We start from the raw sequence: 20,439 nt of genomic DNA, 5'->3' as shown, positions 1-20,439 counted from the left end.
AGCTGTTTCAAGAAACTTGTAACTAGCCTTGCTCAGGACACTTTGTGTGTACGTTCAAACACCTCGACGGTTCAAAAACACTTGTGGCCAGTTGTGCTGCCTGTCTATGAATGCATTCAGTATTCCCTATTACTTCTATTTTGTGTGGGTCCCACACTCTTCAGCCACATTGTAGGATGTGTCACACAAGTATCTTGCAGGCAATCTCTCTCTTGTAAAGTGACTGTATTGTCATAGAAACCTACCAAAGAAGTATATTTTCCTAGTATCCTGGTAATGAAGTCTGTCATCTGCTTAATATACTACTAGAGCTGCGACAATGTTTAAAACTAGTAAGGTATGTTAGATAAAATATTATAACCTTGGTTTTAAACTGTCTAATAGTAGGTACAATTAGTACAATTGGTTAGATTGCCAATTTCAGTGTGCATAAAGAAAAATAACACATTAAAAATGGTGCATCAGGTATTTTATGCCTTAGATACAGTCCTTAGTCCAAAACATAGAAATACAGTAGGATGTGACACGTAACTTCAACTATTGGGTAAACTATACTTGAAATATTCGGTACAGAATATACATTATAAGAAAACATTGTCGAATATCTGCCCCACATAAGCCACTGTACTTGATAGTAAAATATAAAGAATTAGCAGGTCATTGAAAAAGCACAAAAACAAAAAATTAAGATTTGATTTCTGGAAAACATGTAAATATACTTCCTGATAGTCTCTTATCATAATAGTAATAAAATTTTTCCTCACACAATCATCTATATACCTGAGGCTCCACTGTATAGAAACAAGTTTTTAGTTGTACCTGAGGACAGTCTGTTATAATGTAATGTGAATTTGTCTATGAGCTGACCAGTTAAGCTCACTTGCTGCTGAGGGAAGTGGTGCATTCAAAATACTTGGAGCATGTGAACAAAGTTGGGGAGCAGGGATGCTCCAAGTGATGCAAAATTTCCAATAACAGCACCACTTTCATATCCCAAGACTTCACTCATTGTTGCGATAAAGTCTAGTACCTGTTCTTCCTCCTGACTGACAGTTTCCTCTTTAAAACAGGGATCCATCATATTTGCCACTGCATAAATTGTTCTACATGCTTACCTGTGCTTCAGTGTCATAGCACCTTTAATGAGAGACCTGTCTACTGGAGAGTATATTACATTCTAGGAGTGCAGTGTCTGCTTCCCTAGCAGTGCTGTCAAACACTTCATGTACTTCCGAAAATACAGCATTATCATCTTCAACCTTGTGTATGGCTTCTGACACTATTGTAAACGATGCTATGTATCTTCAAATTGCTGCCACGTTTCATCTGCTAACACAGAAGCTTTAACTGTTCTGTTGTACTGCACAGTTAAGCACAAAGCTCCCTCATTATTCTTAAGTAAACTGTTCAATAAAATCACATTACCTGCCTAACAGGTTGGTGATGGAAGCTTTAATGTCAGAGGTATGACCATATTTTCTGTTTCTCTTTGTTTTCAATAAAGCATGGCAGACATGGCACACCAAAAAGAATTTTACTATTTTCTTCACTAGATGGAAGCACTCTGCCAATGTTATCCATGACATTATATCCTTTATTAGTAGATTAAAGATAAGTGCTTCACAACCTATGCAGAGTGTGTGTGTGTCTGTGTGTGTGTGTGTGTGTGTGTGTGTGTGTGTGTGTTTTGCTCCTCTACTATTTTCCGTGAAGCACGCATATTTCACACATCATCTGTGACCTCTGTCTCCACACCTGTTTAAGTAATAACATCAATTAGGTGCAAAGCAGTATACTGTGCAGTTTCCCTTTCCTCACCAGGTCATATACTTTTAAAGAACGTTGGCTGAAGTATTGTCACAATAAAGTTCACATAACTATTCCCTGATACATCAGTCCACTCATCTGAAATCAGAGTAAGAGCAGTTGAACAGTCCAACTTCTTTGTGACAAATGTCACCATACATGATGATATTCAGCAGAAAGCAAAGATCGTCTAAGCAGGTGGTGACTAGGAGGTTCATAGCCAGGCTGTATTTTCTTAAATGTTTCCCACTGATATCTGGAATTCAGCATAGGTAGTGGAACAGGCAAAGCATATATAGCCCTAGTAACAATTTCGCCAGTATCACTATTAGTTGCTTGATACGTATCCTTATGCCTGGATGAAGAATATTGTGGTTAATCTGTCGTAAGTTGTTTACTGTGAGAAGAACCAGAAGGCACTGACAATAGTGTAATGTAATACTTCAATGTTCTGCAGTCCATTGTTTGCTAACTACTTCTTCTCTTTTTTTTGCATTGTCTAAATGATGTTTGGTCAAAGATCACATCTGATAAGATGTTCTTTTAATTATGATGCCAGGGCACTATTAAATTTAATTTTACAATATTTACATGTTGCCCCTGTCGTACCATCAACTTGACTTACATCGAAGAGATTCCGCACCTTTGATTGAGTACACATTCCACAAACTAAACTTTCTGATTTGATTGTGTAAGATAGTTTGGCATAATGTTGAATGAGGCTTGTCAGCATTGTCTGGCTTTATACAGACCTGTGGCCTGAGACCCTAATTTTTATGTGTTTCCAGACTCATTCCATTCATTCCAGTATGAATAGCCCCTGCTGCATATGCAATGCATGCAGCTGTATGCTATAGCAGGTTACATGACAGCAGGGATGAAAAGAACCATTGATACCTTTCTTAGAGGGTTTTAAATGGTTTAAAGTAACATGCTTATCAGTTCGACAGTATTAAACGTATTTTTAAATTTCTGCCTACTACGAACTCGGTGATTGTTCAGTTTTGTATCACAACAAATTGTTATATCTTGGTGTAGTGTTGGCAGAAGAGCCAACACTGTTTTTCTAGAGGAGGCCGAAATGCACGCGTTTAATTACACGCTGACTGGCGTTAGGTCTGGAACAGGTCAGAGAAATAAGACTAGCAAAACAGGAGGTAACTGGTAGAATACTTAACTTTAATCCACAATTGTAGAACATCTCTCGCTACGGTACATGCTTCATAATATTAATTATCAATTGAATATGGCGCCTTGCTAGGTCGTAGCAAATGTAGCTGAAGGCTACACTAACTATCGTCTCGGCAAATGAGAGCGTATTTGTCAGTGAACCATTGCTGTGAACGTCGGCTGTACAACTGGGGCGAGTGCCAGTACGTCTCTGTAGACCTGCCGTGTGGTGGCGCTCGGTCTGCTATCACTGACAGTGGCAACACGCGGGTCCGACGTATACTAATGGACCGCGGCCGATTTAAAGGCTACCACCTAGCAAGTGTGGTGTCTGGCGGTGACACCACATTTGGCATTTGTATGAGTTGACTGATTCTAATTGTGACTCATTGATAGTGTAACTACAAGTTTTTCGTTTTGTGAAATTCAGAATTTTACATTTATGAATGTTTAAAGCAAGCTGCCATTCTTTGCATCACTTTCAAATTTTATCAAGATCTGACTAAATACTGTCTCACATCAGTAATACATAATCTAATGATTGGGATTGAAGCTTCATTCAATCAATCCCAAGCGTGATGACCCAAAACCACCATGCAGTGAAGCTGATCAGCATATTACGTACAGTACCTAAAGCCACGAGATACATAGTTCATGAATAGTTGGCAGACTATCATAAAAATTTTAATATTCATAATAAATACAGGATGTTTCACATTCGAGGTAAATGCTCTCTTGCTTGATGATAATACTGCAGCTGGTTATCACGACCTGTGCATAATGGAGAGGTAGATACTAAAAATCTCTTTTTACCTGTTGGTAAAACATGTGCATTTGTAGTGTATGCAAACTTTTAGATCAATAATGTTTCATTTCTGAAAATCCTCAAGAGTTACATCAAGAGTGTCTACATGACATGAAAACATGAGTATAGTTAGCAATTAGTGTAACATGGATTATTGTACAGATATTTTTCCACCAAACTATTACTCTCAAGTGAGATAGTGCAGTGGTTAGCACACTGGACTTACATTCAGTAGGACGACAGTTCAAACCCCCGTCCTGCCATCCTGATTTAGGTTTTCCATGATTTCCCTAAATCGCTTCAGGCAAATGGTGGGATGGTTCCTTTGAAAGGGCACGGCCAATTTCCTTCCCCATCCTTCCCTAATCTGATGGGACTGATGATCTCGCTGTGTGTCCCCTCCCCCAAGTCAACCAACCAACTATTATTTCTGATTGGTATGTGAAAAATTTATTGCAACCTTTTTCAGAAAACTAACAGCTAATGAAAAGACCTCTATTTATTTAATACAAGTCAGTGATACAGCACACATCACCAATGAGTATGATGACACAAACTGTCCTAATGAGTCGTGAGCATGTTGTTTTAAACTGTGAGCAACTGCAGCCAAATTTCTGCATTTTAAATGAAATGATTTGAACTGGCTGTAATATACTTTCCATTAAGTCATGACAGATTTTGTGTCAATTGAATATGCATCCTCAGATTCACAGTGCAAAGGTAACTGCCTTAGAGTCACTCCCTGTCATTCATGTCAAGTTTTAAACCAAGAGCATGCTAAACCATGTACTACCATAGTTAAAATGAAGGAGATAGTAGAACCATGCCTTGAGCAGGAAGGTTGCTTAGCAGCAGTAGCAGGCAACCCTTCTGATGATACCGAAGAAACACATTTCTACGTGCTACGTTGCTTTATAAACTACATTTTTATCTCCCACCAGATTTCACATGTGTATTTGTTTTTTTTTTTTCCCATTTTATGTGTACAGGTAGGGTAACTTTCAATGGCTGTACCTCAGAAATGGCTACAGATATCAAGGAAAGTTCCAAGGTTGTTAAAGATCAGGATCTTAGAACTATATTAGAAAGATTTCAGCCATTTGACTACATAAGCCTCTTAAGGTGCACTGTAGACCACATCAATGCAAAAAGAACCAACTGAATTGCTCCACTTGCCTAAGCTGGAAGTGTGTAATATTCAAACTTTGACCCTTTACTGCAGGATAGTTACAGTAAGATGATCCTTCTTTTTGGATACAAATGCTCCCTAGCCCAAGGGCTGTGCAAAACACTTGACCCTACTTTTCCAACAGAAATTTATAAAAATACTTTGTCACTAATTTTCTTCTGTAATGTGAATCTCCTAAGTGCCATATTGCAAAATAAAGTGAATTACATGAAATTATTAACTAGTGAGTTATTTATTGCTGTGTTTAATATGGTTCAGAGAAATCTTATCAAACTTCACTTCACTTCAACAATCATGAAGTGCACTTTGTTTGAAATTATTATGAGAATGACTTTAGAAGCAACCTGGAGACTGTGAAATGGTCAAATCATTGACCTATCTCTCAGCAGAAGTGAAGCTCAAATTCTTGTCCAGCCAGACACATTTAAAATATCTGTAGTTTTCTTAAATTACTCTAATAATGTCAGTGTACCTCTAAACTTCGTTCTTCCTTCCTTCGTGGAGGTTAACTTTATTGAGTTTGATACAGGAGATGAACATTGTCAAACACTGTACAAAAATTTTCCTTCTTTCCCAAAGTAATTCACATTATATATGGTGCTTAGACGGTATGAAAATAGTGTACTTTGTATTTTGTGGAAATAATTATGCCATTACAAAACTGTGAATGATTCGAGGAACTGCATGAGATAAGTTCATTCAGTTGTGGAGCTATTTTTTCTTCTTCTCTTCCCTCAGTTTTAAAGACTCTTTTCATTCAGTAACTGTGAGATACTGTAGTCCAGACATTGGGAAGTCTTTCTTCTCCTACAGTGATGCTTTCTTCTCCTACAGTGATGGGGAAGATATACTATATGTCTGTGTGTCTGGAACTATGCCATGTTGACTAGCAGGAACATCAGATAGAGGAGCTAACTAATAAAATTCATTGCTGTTATCCTGTTCTGCTTCAATCTTTCATCTTGTTGAAGCAGTACCAGTAGTTGATAGAGCAGGCTGGACACTTGGAAGTCAGCATCATATGTCTTCTCCTCACTTCGAAAGTGAAATGTACTAATTTTCACTGGTTAGATTATTTGATACAGACCCCCAAATAAAAGAAATTTCTTTACATATAATTATCAGTAGAGTTATATGTTATTTTTTTATATGATATGTCGTGCTACATATTAACGATGTTGTGATGTATTTGATTATGAGAAGATTGCTTCTGATTTATCTGCTTGTGAATGTTACAGATAATCTAATTATAAAATGAATACAAGGCTTATTTTTGTTTGCCAGTATTGTTAACAAAACTCTAGAAGAATGTTTAATGTGCATAGAGTACATCAGCTACGTAAATATTGTGCCTTCGTATTGTAAATTTATATTCAGTTAGCAGTTCTCTGTTTTAGAATCTCTTTGTGTGTGTGTGTGTGTGTGTGTGTGTGTGTGTGTGTGTGTGTGTGTGTGTGTGTTGGTTGGTTGGCTGGTTTTGAAACATGTTGATATTATAGTAATATGACTAGCAGAATTTGAGCATTATATGTATAATTATGCACCATTCTTCACTTTACAGGTCTGGTAATGGCATCCATATTGCCCCAAATTTTACATGTGACTAGTAAGTACAATTTTCTCTTATTATATAATAACCAACATATCAGGACAACAACTTATTATTATTATTATTATTATTGTTCTTATTATTATTATTATTGTTCTTATTATTATTATTATTATTATTATTATTATTATTATCATTATCTACATAACTTGTCTGCCAAATTGTTGTGGTATTAGCAATGAGAAATTATGTAATAATCTAAGATGAAGGCTTTAAGTTAGATGTGCAAGCCAGTTATCAATTCATTATGATTTTGAAAACCATGAGATGTGTTTGTCAAGAATGCTGAGCAAATGGATATGTCACAGATGCAAGCAGAAGCTTTGGGAAAGAAACAAGCAAGAAGAAACAGGGGTGGTGTCATAAGTCAAAAGTGTCTGTAATTAGTAGTACATTTCCATCAACACCTTACATTTGGCTAGAATCCAGACAGGAAATACACAGTTTTAATATAAAGTTATTGTTTTTCTTGCCTGAGTAACTTGTCGAAACAGAGCAAACTTTTGACAACTCACCTGGTTGGTACCACAGAACTCTGTTTTGGTTAAACTATACAGGAAAGACAGCAAGGTCAGAAATAGGCTCCCCCTAAATAGGTCAGGTGTGCACTACACATCAGAGGCTGCTACTCAGTTAGCTGACTATGTGAGGTGCGCCCAAGGGTTTTTTACATTTAGCAATTCTCCATCCAATCCAAATAATGATAGCAGTAGGAAATGCAGAAGTATCAGTGTAAAATTGAAAGAAATGCCTTCCACAGGTGAGAGTATTAAAATCCTAATGGTAAATCTGCCAAGCATTTGCAACAAAGTGCTAGAGTTTGAAGCATTCATGAAAAGCAGTGAAGCACGCGTAATACTATGTACAGATATCAGGTTGAAACCTGGAACTGATAGCAGTGAGATCTTTGGGAAAATTTTGAATGTATATGAAAAGAAGCAAATGGGAAATAGAGGTGGTTTATTTGTCACAGCAGACAAGAAACTCAAATTCTCAGAGATAGAAAGTGAAGCTGTGTGTGAGATTGTTTGGGCAAGACTCAGTATCATGGCTCCTTCTGTCACCCACTAGACTCATCTCCTGATGTAACGAAAAACTTTATAGAGAACCTCAGTTCACTTGTACATAAGTTCCCCAATCATACTGTAATCATTGGTGCAGACCTTAATCATCCAACAAGTAATTTGGAAAATTACAGTTTTGTTAGTGGTGGGTGCCATAAGACATCCTGTGAAACATTACTAAATACCTTCTCTGAAAAGTACCTAGAACAGATAGTTAGGAACCCCACTCATGATGGAAATATTTTGGATCTGATGGCAAAAAATAGACCTGAAGCCTTTGAGGATGTCCACAGCGAAACTGGTATCGGTGACCAAGATGTGTTTGTGGCAACAATGATTACCAAAGTACAAAGAACAACTAAAACAAGCAGAAAGATATAAATGTTCAGTAAACTATATAAAACATCAGTAGTGTTGTATCTCAATGAGGAACTTGAAACTTTCAGCATAGGGCAGGAGCATGTAAAAGAGCTCTGGCTCAAGTTTAGAAGAATAATTGACCATAATCTGGATAGATATGTATCGAGTGGAACACTTCATAATGGGAGGGAACCTCCATGGTGTACAGTCACTGTAAAGAAACTTCTGAAGGAAACAGATTAATGCATAATAGGTGCAAAACAAAGCATCGAGCTATAGACAGAGAGATGCTGAATCAAACACATTTGGCTGACGAGAGCAATACATGATGCCTTCAGTGACTACCATAGCAGAATACTGCAAATGACATTTCACAAAATCCAAAGAAATTCTGGTCATGTGTAAAGGCTGTTAGTGGCACTAAAGTTGGTGTCCAGTCCCTAGTGAATGACATAGGAACTGAAATTAAGGGTAGCAAAGCAAAAGCTGAAATGCTTAACTCCATTTTCAAATGTTCCTTTACAAAAGAAAACCCAGGATAATTGCCCCAATTTAATCCTTGTACCACTGAAAGGATGAATGAAATAAGTATAGTGTCAGTGGTGTTGAGAAACAGTTGAAATAGTTAAAATTGAACAAAGCTCCGCCGCCCAATGAAGTCCCCGTCAGATTCTATACTGAATTTGCTGCTGAGTTAGCCCCTCTTCGAACTATAATCTATTGTAGATCGCTCAAAAAAAAAAAAAAATGTGCCCAGTTCTTGGAAAAAGGCATGGGTTGTGTCCGTCTACAAGAAGAGTAGTAGAAGTGATCCACAAAACTACTGTCCAATATCCTTGACATTGATTTGTTGTTGTAGAATCTTAGAATATGTTCTGAGCTCAAACATAATGAGATGTCTTGAACAGAATGACCTCCTCAGTGCCAACCAGCATGGATTTCAAAAACATCAATCATTTGAAACACAACTTTCACTTCTCTCACATGACATACTGAAAACTTTGGATCAGGGCAACCAGGTTGATGCAGTTTCCTGATTTATGAAAAGCATTTGACTCAGTACCAGACCTATGCTTATTGTCAAAAGTATGATCATATGGGATATCAAGTAAACTTTGTGAGGGATTGAGGACTTTTTGGTAGGGAGGACACAGCATGTTATCTGGGATGGAGTGTCATCAGCAGTTGTAGAAGTAACTTTGGGTGTGCCCCAGGGAAATGTGTTGGGACCCTTGCTGTTCATTTTGTATATTAATGACCTTGCAGTCAATATTAATAGTAAAATCAGGCTTTTTGCAGATGCTGCAGTTACCTATAAAGAAGTACTACCTGAAAGAAGCTGCATAAATATTCAATCATATTTTGATAAGATTTCATCGTGCTGCAGAAATTGGCAACTTCCTCTAAATGTTCAGAAATGTGAAATTTTGCACTTCACAAAATGCAAAAACATATTATCCTATGGCTGTAATATCAATGAGTCACTGTTGGAATCGGCAAACTTATACAAATACCTAGCCTGTGGGTCCGGGGGTTAGAATAGGCCCAAGGTAGTCCTGCCTGTCGTAAGAGGTGACTAACAGGAGTCTCACACGTTTCGGCCTTTGTGATGGTCCCCTGTAGGGTTTGACCTCCATTTTTCAAAATTTTTCTGAAGAGTGTGACAATTGGCAAAGGGTGCCTTACATGGTGCATTGTGTCCATCGTGCATTGAGATATTTAGCCCACTTTCTTGTTGTTGCATTGCAGTCCCACCCATTCTCCATCTCTTGGGCAAGGACGCCTTCCTGGGTACATTTTCCACTTCTTTGTACCTCTTATTCAGCACGATAACCAGTCCATTGTGGTGGGGCCACCATTTACTCTGTTTTTTAGCCCACTGACAACACAGGAATCCCTCTGCTGATGCCTGAGCCACTAACTACCTGTGTATGCCAAGGAGTAGATGCCCGTCACCCTGGTGCATCGGGACTCGCAACAATGGCGATTCTGCCAGGTGGCCTTTGCTGTGGCTGGGTGGCGCCCGTGGGGAGGACCCCTGGTCGGAGTGGGTGGCATCAGGGTGGATGACACATCATGAAGTGTAGTACGTCATCTCTTGCTGGTGGTCTGCTGCCAGCAGTCTCTAAGTGGGCAAAGTCTAACTTCAATGCTAAGAAATATGACCCCAAGTCATTCTCCTCCCTGGCCACACTGTGGGAGGAACGCCAGGCTAAGGATGGCAGTGAAGCTTATTCGCGCCAGTACCTGGTGTGTACGAGAGTTGATGTGGAATCTTTCATGTCCATGAAGCCTCAGTTTTTGGTGGAGCATTTGAAGGACAAGTTTGGGGGGGTGGAGGGCTTGTCCAAAATGCACTCTGGGTAAGTTTTGATAGAAACAGCATCTTCTGCCCAGTCACAGGCATTACTCGCTTGTGGCAGGTTGGGAGATGTTTGTTAGCATTGCATCTCATAAGAGCTTAAATATGGTCCAGGGTATTATATTCCACAGGGACCTTCTTTTGCTGTCTGATGATGAGCTGCGCACCAATTTAGAGTGACGGGGTGCTCATTTCACCGGCGCGTCCTTCAGGGTCTGAGGGATAACCAGGTTGCCACCAGTGCCTTCATCTTGACCTTCGAGGGTGACGTATCACCCGAGAAGATCAAGGTGATGGTCTACCGCTGTGATGTCAAGCCATATATCCCTCCCCTGATGTGGAGCTTTAAGTGCTATAAGTTCGGCCATATGTCTTCCTGCTGTACTTCCAGCTCCACCTGTCGAGATTGTGGACATCCATTACATCCCCATACTCCATGCACCCCGCCTCCCATCTGTGTCAACTGCAGAGAGCATCATTCACCTTGCTCTCCAGACTGCAGGATTTTACAGAAAGAGAGGAAAATCATGTAATAGACCCTTGACTGACTGACCTACACTGAGGCTAAGAGGAAATTTGAGCGCCTACATCCTGTGGCTATGACCACCTCATATGCTGCCGCTACGAGAACAGTATTCGTGTCACCTCTCATAACCGGGAGACTACACCTGCCCCCCTGATGGTGGGGGGCACTTCCCTCCCTGTTGCTCCCGCATCACCTACTACGGGAGCAAACCCCCCCCCCCCCCCAACCATTGTTGATTTGTCCCCACTTCTGAGTTAGAGAAGTAAAAGTCTTCTTCGGCTCCTCTCGCTAGATAGGGGTCCCTTGGGTCACTCCCTTCCCAGGTTTCTGCTAGTGGGAGAGATGACACCTGCCAGTGGCTGAAGAGCCCAAACGCAGGTGGTCGTAGGGCTTCACACTCATCCTCAGTCCTGGAGACTGATTGAGTGAAGTCCTCCCAGCCAGGGAAACCCAAGGAACAGTGCGAGAAATCGAAAAAGAAGACCTCCCCCTCAAGAACAAGGAACTTGCAGTGGTACCCACACCACCACTACCTACAAGCTCTGCATCTGAGGATGGGGTGGAGATTCTGGCATCCGCTGAGGGCCAGGATCTCGCGGGACCCTCAGACACAATGGATATAGACTGCTCAGGCAAAGAGTCGGTGGCAGCAGGTGACCCTGAGACGTAAACTGCCTCATTGAATGCCTTCCCAGTCTCATGATGATGTCATCCTCCACCGGAATTGCAGCAGTTTTTTCCACTGCCTGGCTGAGCTACGGCAACTGTTAAGCTTTACACCTGCTTCCTGCATTGCCCTTCAGGAAACCTTCTTCCCGGTAAGGCGGATCCCTGCTCTCTGTGGCTATAAGGGATATTACAGGAACCTTAGCGACTATAGTAGAATGTCGGGTGGAGTTGGCATTTATGTCCTAAACTCAGTGTGTAGTGAACCTGTGCTCCTTCAAACCCCTCTTGAAGCTGTGGCTGTCAGCATATGGACGATGCAGGAAATAACTGCCAGCAACGTATATCTTACTCCAGATGGTGCAGTACCCCTGAATCTATTAGCTGCACTGATTGATCAACTCCCTAAACCTTTGCTACTTTTGGGATATTTTAATGCCCGTAATCCCTTGTGGGGTGACACTGTGCTTACTGGTCGAGGAAAAGGTGAAATTTTACTGTCTCAGTTCGACCTTTGCCACTTAAATACTGGGGTCACCACACATTTCATTGTGACTCGAGGTAGTTACTCAGCGATTGATTTATCAATTTGCAGCCCAGGGCTTATCCCATCTGTCCAATGGATAGCGCATGTTGACCTGTGTGGTAGTGACCACTTCCCATCTTCCTGTCACTGCCCTGCCGTCAGGCCCACCGATGCCTGCCAGATGGGCTTTAAACAAGCCGGACTGGGAAACTTTCACCTCTGATGTCACCGTTGACTCCGCCCCACACGGTAACATTGATGTGATGGTGGAGTAGATGACTACCACAGTCGTTTCTGTGACAGAAAACGCAATCCCTCACTCTTTAGGGTGCCCCTGATGAACGGCAGTCCCTTGGTGGTCGCCGGAATTTGCTGAGGCAATTACAGTGTGTGACGAGCTCTACAGGACATAAGCAACACCCTTCCCTAGAGCATCTGATAGCCTTTAAGTGGCCCCATGCCCATGTACGCCAGCTTATAAAACAATGGAAACAGTTGTGTTGGGAGAGGTAGGTGTTGACCATTGGGTGCCATACATCACCTTCCTAAATCTGGACGAAGATCAAACATCTTTTTGGGTACCAGACCCCTACAGGTGTCCCTGGCGTTACCATCAATGGCATGGTATGTACCGATGCAAACACAATTGCCAAGCACTTCGCTGATCACTATGCTCGAGCCTCTGCGTCGGAGAACTACCCCCCAACCTTTCACAGCCACAGACAGCGGATGGAAAGGAAAGTCCTCTCGTTCACTACACGCCACAGTGAACCCTATAACACACCCCGTTTACAGAGTGGGAGCTCCTCAGCGCACTTGCTCATTGTCCCGACACAGCTTCTAGCTCCTGGGCCAGACCGGATCCACGGTCAGATGGTTAAACATCTCTGGTCTGACTAAAAGAGCCATCTCTTCGTTGTCTTCAACCAGATGTGGTGCGATGGTGTCTTTCCATTGCAATTTCGGGAGAGCACCATCGTTCCAGTGCTCAAACCCGGCAAAAACTGTTTTGTCAGCCTCACCAATGTTGTTTGTAAGCTGCTGGATTGTATGGTGTGTTGGCAGTTAGGTTCGGTCCTGGAGTCACGTGGCCTACTGGCTCCATGTCAGGGCAGCTTTCGCCAGGGTCGCACTACCACTGATAATCTTGTGTCCCTTGATTCTGGCATCCAAACAGCCTTTTCTAGATGCCAACACCTTGTTGCCATCTTTTTTGATCTATGCAAAGCATATGACACACATTCTAGTTCTCCTGAGCATCTGAACTACTATCTCCTTTTTCCACCCATGGCAGTTCGTCTCCCGCATTGGCGGCCCGGGTCAGGGTTAAAGATTGCGGTTCGCATGCAATGCCTTCTGTCCGAACTGGAGTCCTTCCCTTTACCACCTCCCATCGAGGTCCATCCGCATACACCTAGGCTGCAGATTCATCTGGACCTTTCACATCACCCTAAGGACTCAGTTACTCCTGCTGCTATCCGCTGTCACTTCCCCTTGATTCTTGATATGTTCCGGGCCTCTGAAGTGGTTTACACTGACGGCTCAATGGCTGATGGTCATGGTGGCTTCGCCTACATCCACAGAGGCCATTTTGAGCAGCATTCCTTGCCTGATGGTTGCAGTGTATTTACTGCAGAGCTGGTGGCCATCTCTCGTGCACTTCAGTATATCCGTTCATATCCTGGGGAATCATTTCTTCTGTGAACTGACTCCTTGACCAGTCTACAAGCTATTGACCAGTGCTACCCTCACCATCCTTTTGTTGCGTCCATCCAGTAGTCCATCTATGCCCTGGACTGGTCCTGTCATTCAGTGGTGTTTATGCGGAGCCCAGGACACATCGGCATCCCAGGCAATGAACTTGCTGACAGGCTGGCCAAACAGGCTATGCAGAAACTGCTTCTGGAGATGGGCACCTCTGAACCTGACGTGTGTTCTGACTTACGCCATAGGGTTTTTCGGCTTTGGGAGACGGAATGGCATGACAGTATACACAACAAGCTGTCGTTAATGAGACTACAAATGTGTGGAAGTCTTCCATGTGTGCCTCTCGCATGGAATCAGTTGTCCTCTGCAGGCTCTGCATTTGCCACTCTTGGGCAACCCCGCAGTTACCTCTTGCGCCGTGAAGACCCGCCTTAGTGTTGGTGTGGTGCCTGGTTCACAGTGGCCCATATTCTGGTGCACTGTACCACTTTGACTGCCCAGCGACGAAATCTTGGGTTACCAGACTCGTTGCCGCTAATTTTATCTGACAACGGCTTATCAGCTGATTTAGTTTTACGTTTTATTCGTGAGGGTTGGTTTTATCATTTGATCTAAGTTTTAGCACATGTTCTTTGTCCCTCTGTGTCCTCCACCATAGTGCTTGTAGTGCTTCTTCATCCTGTTTCTTGCGTTTCTATGGTTTTCTTGACCCCTTTTGTCCATTTACATGTTTGTTGCTCTTCATCGTTCTTGTGATTTTTCCTTTCATTCCATTTTGAGTTGTCAGTCTCGTTTGTTTTATTCTTACACTTGCGGCATATTTTATTCGGAACAAGGGACTGATGACCTCATAGTTTGGTCCCTTTACCCCTCTTTTAATCCAACCAACCAACAAATACCTAGATTTAACACTTCATAGGGATGTGGTATGGAAGGATTACATAGCCTCAGTTGTGGTTAAAGCAGGTTGTAGACTTCGGTTAATTGGTAGAATATTGGGGAAGTGCAATCAGTCTATAAAGGAGATTGCTTACAAATCACTTTTTGACTGATTCTAGAAGATTGATAAAGTGTGTGGGAAGTGTACCAAACAGAACTAATGGGGGATATTGAATGTATATATAGAAGGGCAGCACAAATGGTCACTGGTTTGTTTAATTCATAGGAGAGTGCCACAGAGATACTGAAAAAACTGAACTGAAGACTCTTGAAGATAGACATAAATTATCCCGAGAAAGTCTATTAACGAAGTTTCAAGAATCGGTTTTAAATGATTACACTAAAATGATTACACTAGGAATATACAAAAACCCCTATGTATCACTCACATAGGGATCTTGAAGATAAGATTAGAATAATTTCTGCAGACACACACACACACACACACACACACACACACACACACACAGAGAGAGAGAGGCATTCAATCAGTCATTCTTCCTGCGCTCCATACGTGAATGGAACTGGAAGAAATCCTAATAACTAGTACAGTGGGACGTACCCTCTGCCATGCACCTCATGGTGATTTCCAGAGTGTAGATGTAGGTGTAGATGAAGAAATACACTCATATCCTGCAGAAAAGCCCATCTTGGATGGCAGACAGCTAAAATGCAGAGCAAAATAATTATCTAAGGGACAAGTAATTGATTTATTGAAATAGTTAGTTTGATGAGGGAGGAACTGGGAAGAATTGGTTCAAAATTTCGGGGAGCACAGGGTCCAAGGAAGAGCAGTGAGAACAACCTTGCAGCATAATGTAAATAAGCTAAGAAGGAGTAATTAGAAACATGGGAGAAAAAGTTTCCCTGTGTGCAATTTAAGGGAAAAAAGGAGATATGAAGTGAGAAAATGGAATAAGTTTCTGGAATATGTGAACAATGGACTAGGTTTTGATGACAGCTATCTTGTAATGTTCCATTGTTCCCTTCTATTATCAGTCACATCGCTAGCAATATTTGACAAGAATGGCTTTGCCAATTATCTTCAAATTTATATTTATGTCATATGTAAGTGGTGGTAGGTACAAGTTGGTTACTACTAATTAAGAGCTCGGTAGTGGTTGTGACATAGCCATGTTTCTATATGAATGTAAAATGATTCATCTGACATCATTCTGATAAATCATAAAAATGATCCATGGAACACAAAGCTAACTAACAAAATATTACACTTAAATATATACTTTCAAATAATTTTATGGAGATTGCAAGTTTTCTGTAATGTTTAATGGAACTTGCATACATATGTGGTTACATTGTAATTACTGTGCCATGAACTGAGTTTTGATAAGTCAAAAAACTTGGTGTTAAATGTCCAGAAACAGGTAATTAAGCTGCAATTCTCAGAGATAGGTGTTTCCACAGATAGTGGAAGGGAAATGTCAGCATACATTTGAGCCATTTAGTTAATGAAGTAGTACTTCTATTGAGATGTGATTTTACAAAAATCAGCCCTGCAGCAAGACAATTTGCTCATATAGCTTAAGACACAGCACCTTATCTTGTGAGATAGTGGTTAGCAGAGTAGGATCAGGTCCATGTGGGTGATTAATGGCTGTCGATTTGTTATACTAGCATATCTGAGTGTCACTTTTAGGTGGTTTTCCATTCATTTAGGCATTGTGTGGTGATTCCCAATTTCCAAATCAGAAAATATAATACACAAGCAGTTAAAATACAAGAACACACAGAATGAAGTTTACACATTTCACTGACAAATTGCAGAGCTTCCCTCCCTTAGGTTAACTAATGACTCTAGTGTCAGGAAGAGCACTTGATCACAAAATAAAATATAAAAGTGTATGGGTGCGGGGGATTGGGGTGGGGTTTGATTCCTTGCAGAATAATGACATCATGTTTATAATCTGTTTATCTGTTTCAGCTTAGTTGGAAATGAAGAAGAAATTCTATTAATGCTAGCGAATCATGGGCCTGTTATTGTTGCAATTAATGCCCTAAATTGGCAGAATTACTTAGGTGGAATTATTCAGTTTCACTGTGATGGCAGTCCTGTACACATAAACCATGCGGTGCAGATAGTGGGATATGATAAATCTTCTGCTGTGCCACATTATATTCTTCGGAATTCTTGGGGGCCAGATTTTGGTGATAAAGGATATTTGTATATTGCTATTGGTGAAAATCTTTGTGGTGAGTAATTTATTTCCATATAACATTAAATTGTTTCCCTACAAAGGAAAGTTTTTGGTTTTTGTATTGTCATTTTATACCTGACTATTGGACAGAATAGATATTCTGTATATCTTTAAATAAATATAAATTTAGCTTAGCATATTGCACTAAATACATTTTTCATTTTTTCAGGATTAGCAACGGAAGTTTCATCACTAGATGTATTATGAACATCCTTCTGAGATACACTTCACATTGTTCTCTTCCATGTCATAAAAGTAAAAAAAAAGGAATTTTTTAGAGTTCTAGAGTAAATGTGAGCTGTAAGATACTATATTTTAGACAATTTTACAGTAGGAGACAATAGCATAGTGTAGATAAATGAGGATTTTGTTTTGTTTCTTTTATGAGGAGAGCATTTAACTTTTATCTTATTGTAAAAGTGCCCTACACAGAACACATGGGCAGCATGCAATCCGTCCAGTACTTTTACGTATAACATTTCAAACCTAGGGCATCTTTTATTCCATAGAATGAGGTTGTATGACCTTTTTGTGGTGCCCGTGTTATGAATGTGTAATGAATAATCTGTCCACTGCTCATGATAATATTTTAATTTTTTAGCATAAATTTTGAAAGAAAAGTGTAGTTAGTAACATCCAGCACAGAATTTTTTGCTTGGATTCTCGTGTGATTCAGATTTTCGTGTGCAAACACATGGAAAAGTATTCAGTCCATTTTATAAGGGATTTTTTTTTTTTTGCAAAATTTGATCTTGGGAGTCAAGTGTGGAGAATCGTGAATGTGTTAATTGTTTTCAGTAACATTAAATGAATAATCAGATAGTTCTGATATAACGGGGGTAATGTGCTGCCCAAAGTGCCATATAAAAGGAATATTTTAAATATCTAGTACTTTTTAAATTTTATAGCATCTAAATAAAAACATTTCTACATTTTATATTAGCAGATATTTTAAAATAATGTGCTGCGTATTTTCAGACTGTAAAATGTTTTGAAAGAAGACTGTTACTTGTGTACAAGAGTCATATAATTTCAGCCTGCAGATTGTGCATATAATGTTTCTAACATTTGGAAACAGTGATCTATGCAGCATCGCCAGGTTGTCCGTAATCCACTTAGCTTTTAGCTGAAGTTTAGGAAATGTGATTTCATAAAACTGAAACTTTGGCATCATTTGATACCTTTTCGTGTACCATTTTTAGACAGTGGAATGGCAATAAGAACAGCTTGTGTGAGGCATTAAGTGAAGTTTCATCTGTTTGTGGATTAGAAGACTTTATTAGTTATTATTATTGCTAGAGTTTTTGTTTTTTATGGATACAGTTTGTAAATAACCTTTTTATAATATTTCAAATTCGTTTCAGTGTATTTGTTGTTACTTAGAGATCTACCATTCACTCTAAGAACTTGTTTATAATATCGAAGAAGAAACAGTACAAATACACCAGTCATTTTTATGAAGCAGGGTAGTGGGAAATAAGTATTTTTTATCTGTTATCTGTCAAGCCATTCATAACCAGCTTACTGGAATGCAAAATAAAACAATATTAGTAATGATGATTGCTATGACATTCATAATAATGGCTGATGTGTTTCTTGTATGTCTGATGGTGTAAGATTTGATGTACTATAAAACCTTCCTCATAAACGTGGAACGTAGGGTTTACCTGACACAAGTTTATGTAACTCAGTGCCACCAGGAGAGTGCAAATAAAAATTTATGATGTCCCCTCTCAGCAATATATTCAGAACAAGGTTATATTTGTACAGATTAAATAATGTGCTTTAGGTATAGTTGGTTTAAGGCCATTTGTTGTCAGTAGCAGGTGTTTTGATTGCTGAATGAACATTATTGTTATGCTTCTAACTGTGGGACACTTTTTGGTATTACATTGTGATACTTGGCTTCTCAACCAAAACTGGTGCTTTTGACAATTGTGTTGTGGCATTATCAGTCTTTCCTATGAGTCATGTACAAATTCCAAAATTGAAGGAGTCACACAAGAGTTTTTAAGGAAATGGAAGTGTGTGAATTAATGTACAAGATAATAGAAAGTATATGTTAGTGCATCTCCATATGTGGAACACAGTGCATCTTTCACAAAATAAAAGGGTCAGGTAAATATTGTACATTTTGTTCAACATCTTGATTGATCTTGCATGGAAACAACAATTAGAATATGTCCAGAGTCATCCTGTTACTGGGGGAGAGATTAATGTAAAGTTGTCCTCAATCAGAAGGTTGGTGGTTCAAGACTGCAGTGCTGTACTAAGCATGGTCCTCCTGAAAGCAGGGTACCTTGCTTTCTTGCAACCTACAAAATGACTTATCCAGCCATTTTTATGGAATTTACGTAACAGGAGAGTAGATACATCACAGCCTGTTGAATTTCTCAGACTTTGGCAGGATGCGTATAAAGAATAGTTCCTATCATAAAAACAGCTGGTAATACTGTCATAGATCCTTGATGTTGTGTAGTCATGTACTGTCCTCCATGAAATAACCAAAGGTCTCTGGAAAAATGTTACATTGGGTTGAGGATGTCGATGTTCGTGAATTCACTTACCCCAATAAATGCTTCATCAGAGAAAGAGATTATTTCAGGATCAGCTTCTCCATCATGCACAGACTACAGTAGCCAGTTGCATTGCTAATGTCAAGCAGGGATATCTGAATCAGTTAAAGCAGTACCGTTACTTTGTAAAGCTTCAGTTCAAGTTTGTGAAAAGCTTCAGTTCAAGTTTGTGAACAGCTTTTGAGCAAATACTGAGATGCCAGTCTGAAGTGCTGTGTTCCGCAACAGTTTTCTTGGACCTCTCTCCATGGCTGTTCTTAACTGGTCTAGTTTTGCTAGAGCAAAGAATCGACCTGCCAAAGTTTGATGAATGGTGATGGTTGAAGCCTGTCCTCTGCCCGCCCCCCCCCCCCCCCCCCCCACCCCACACTCATCCCTTATTTCTTCATGCGTATTGTGCCCATTCCCAAACATAGTACCTACTTGTGCCATATGCGAAATACACGGTACTAAAAGTGCTATCTTCCACAAGGTAAGTGGGGAAGGCAGTGGACAGTAATCAATAATAGAGATAGTAAATCTCCCCTTTTTCAGCAAGCATTGTTCTTGGGCCATTTGTTTTTGGCACAAAGTTTCAAATTCTTTCTTTGACTTTAGTGACTTTCTTTGACTTTAGTGATCAACTAGAACCTGAAAACAATGTAATGAACTGCCAATACTCCCACCCCATCCCCACTTCTCTTTCCCTTTTCTCTCTGCTGTTTGATTTGTAAAATGCTTTACATATAGTAGAAATTCTAATCAACAACTGCTCATGACTTTCAAAAAAATACTGTTAAACATTTCCGAAATTTTTTGTGAAAGAATGGTTGTAGTGAGAACTGTACCTCCATCATGAAACATATTTTGAAATGGATTTTTTTCACAAAAAGAAATGTCACTTTCTCTGCCTTCCCCAGTGATGAGCTAGTATAACAT

At 40.1% G+C, this 20,439-nt stretch overlaps 1 protein-coding gene across 1 annotated transcript in view; it reads left to right on the top strand.

Annotated features, from left to right (window-relative positions):
* The window catches only part of LOC126198776 (cathepsin O-like), a 123,195-nt gene extending 104,120 nt beyond the window's left edge, over positions 1-19,075 (top strand). Inside the window, exons 5-7 of the mRNA XM_049935339.1 lie at positions 6,532-6,576; positions 16,672-16,940; positions 17,115-19,075. Coding sequence (XP_049791296.1) covers positions 6,532-6,576; positions 16,672-16,940; positions 17,115-17,152 — 352 coding nt within the window. The 3' untranslated portion in view covers positions 17,153-19,075. The remainder of the gene's footprint in view (positions 1-6,531; positions 6,577-16,671; positions 16,941-17,114) is intronic.
* The last annotated feature ends 1,364 nt before the right edge of the window (positions 19,076-20,439 follow it).

Source organism: Schistocerca nitens, chromosome 8 (genome assembly GCF_023898315.1).
Source record: "Schistocerca nitens isolate TAMUIC-IGC-003100 chromosome 8, iqSchNite1.1, whole genome shotgun sequence".
Taxonomy (NCBI): Eukaryota; Metazoa; Arthropoda; class Insecta; order Orthoptera; family Acrididae; genus Schistocerca; species Schistocerca nitens.
Note: the sequence above shows the minus strand (reverse complement) of the source record. Positions and strands in the feature narration are given on the sequence as shown.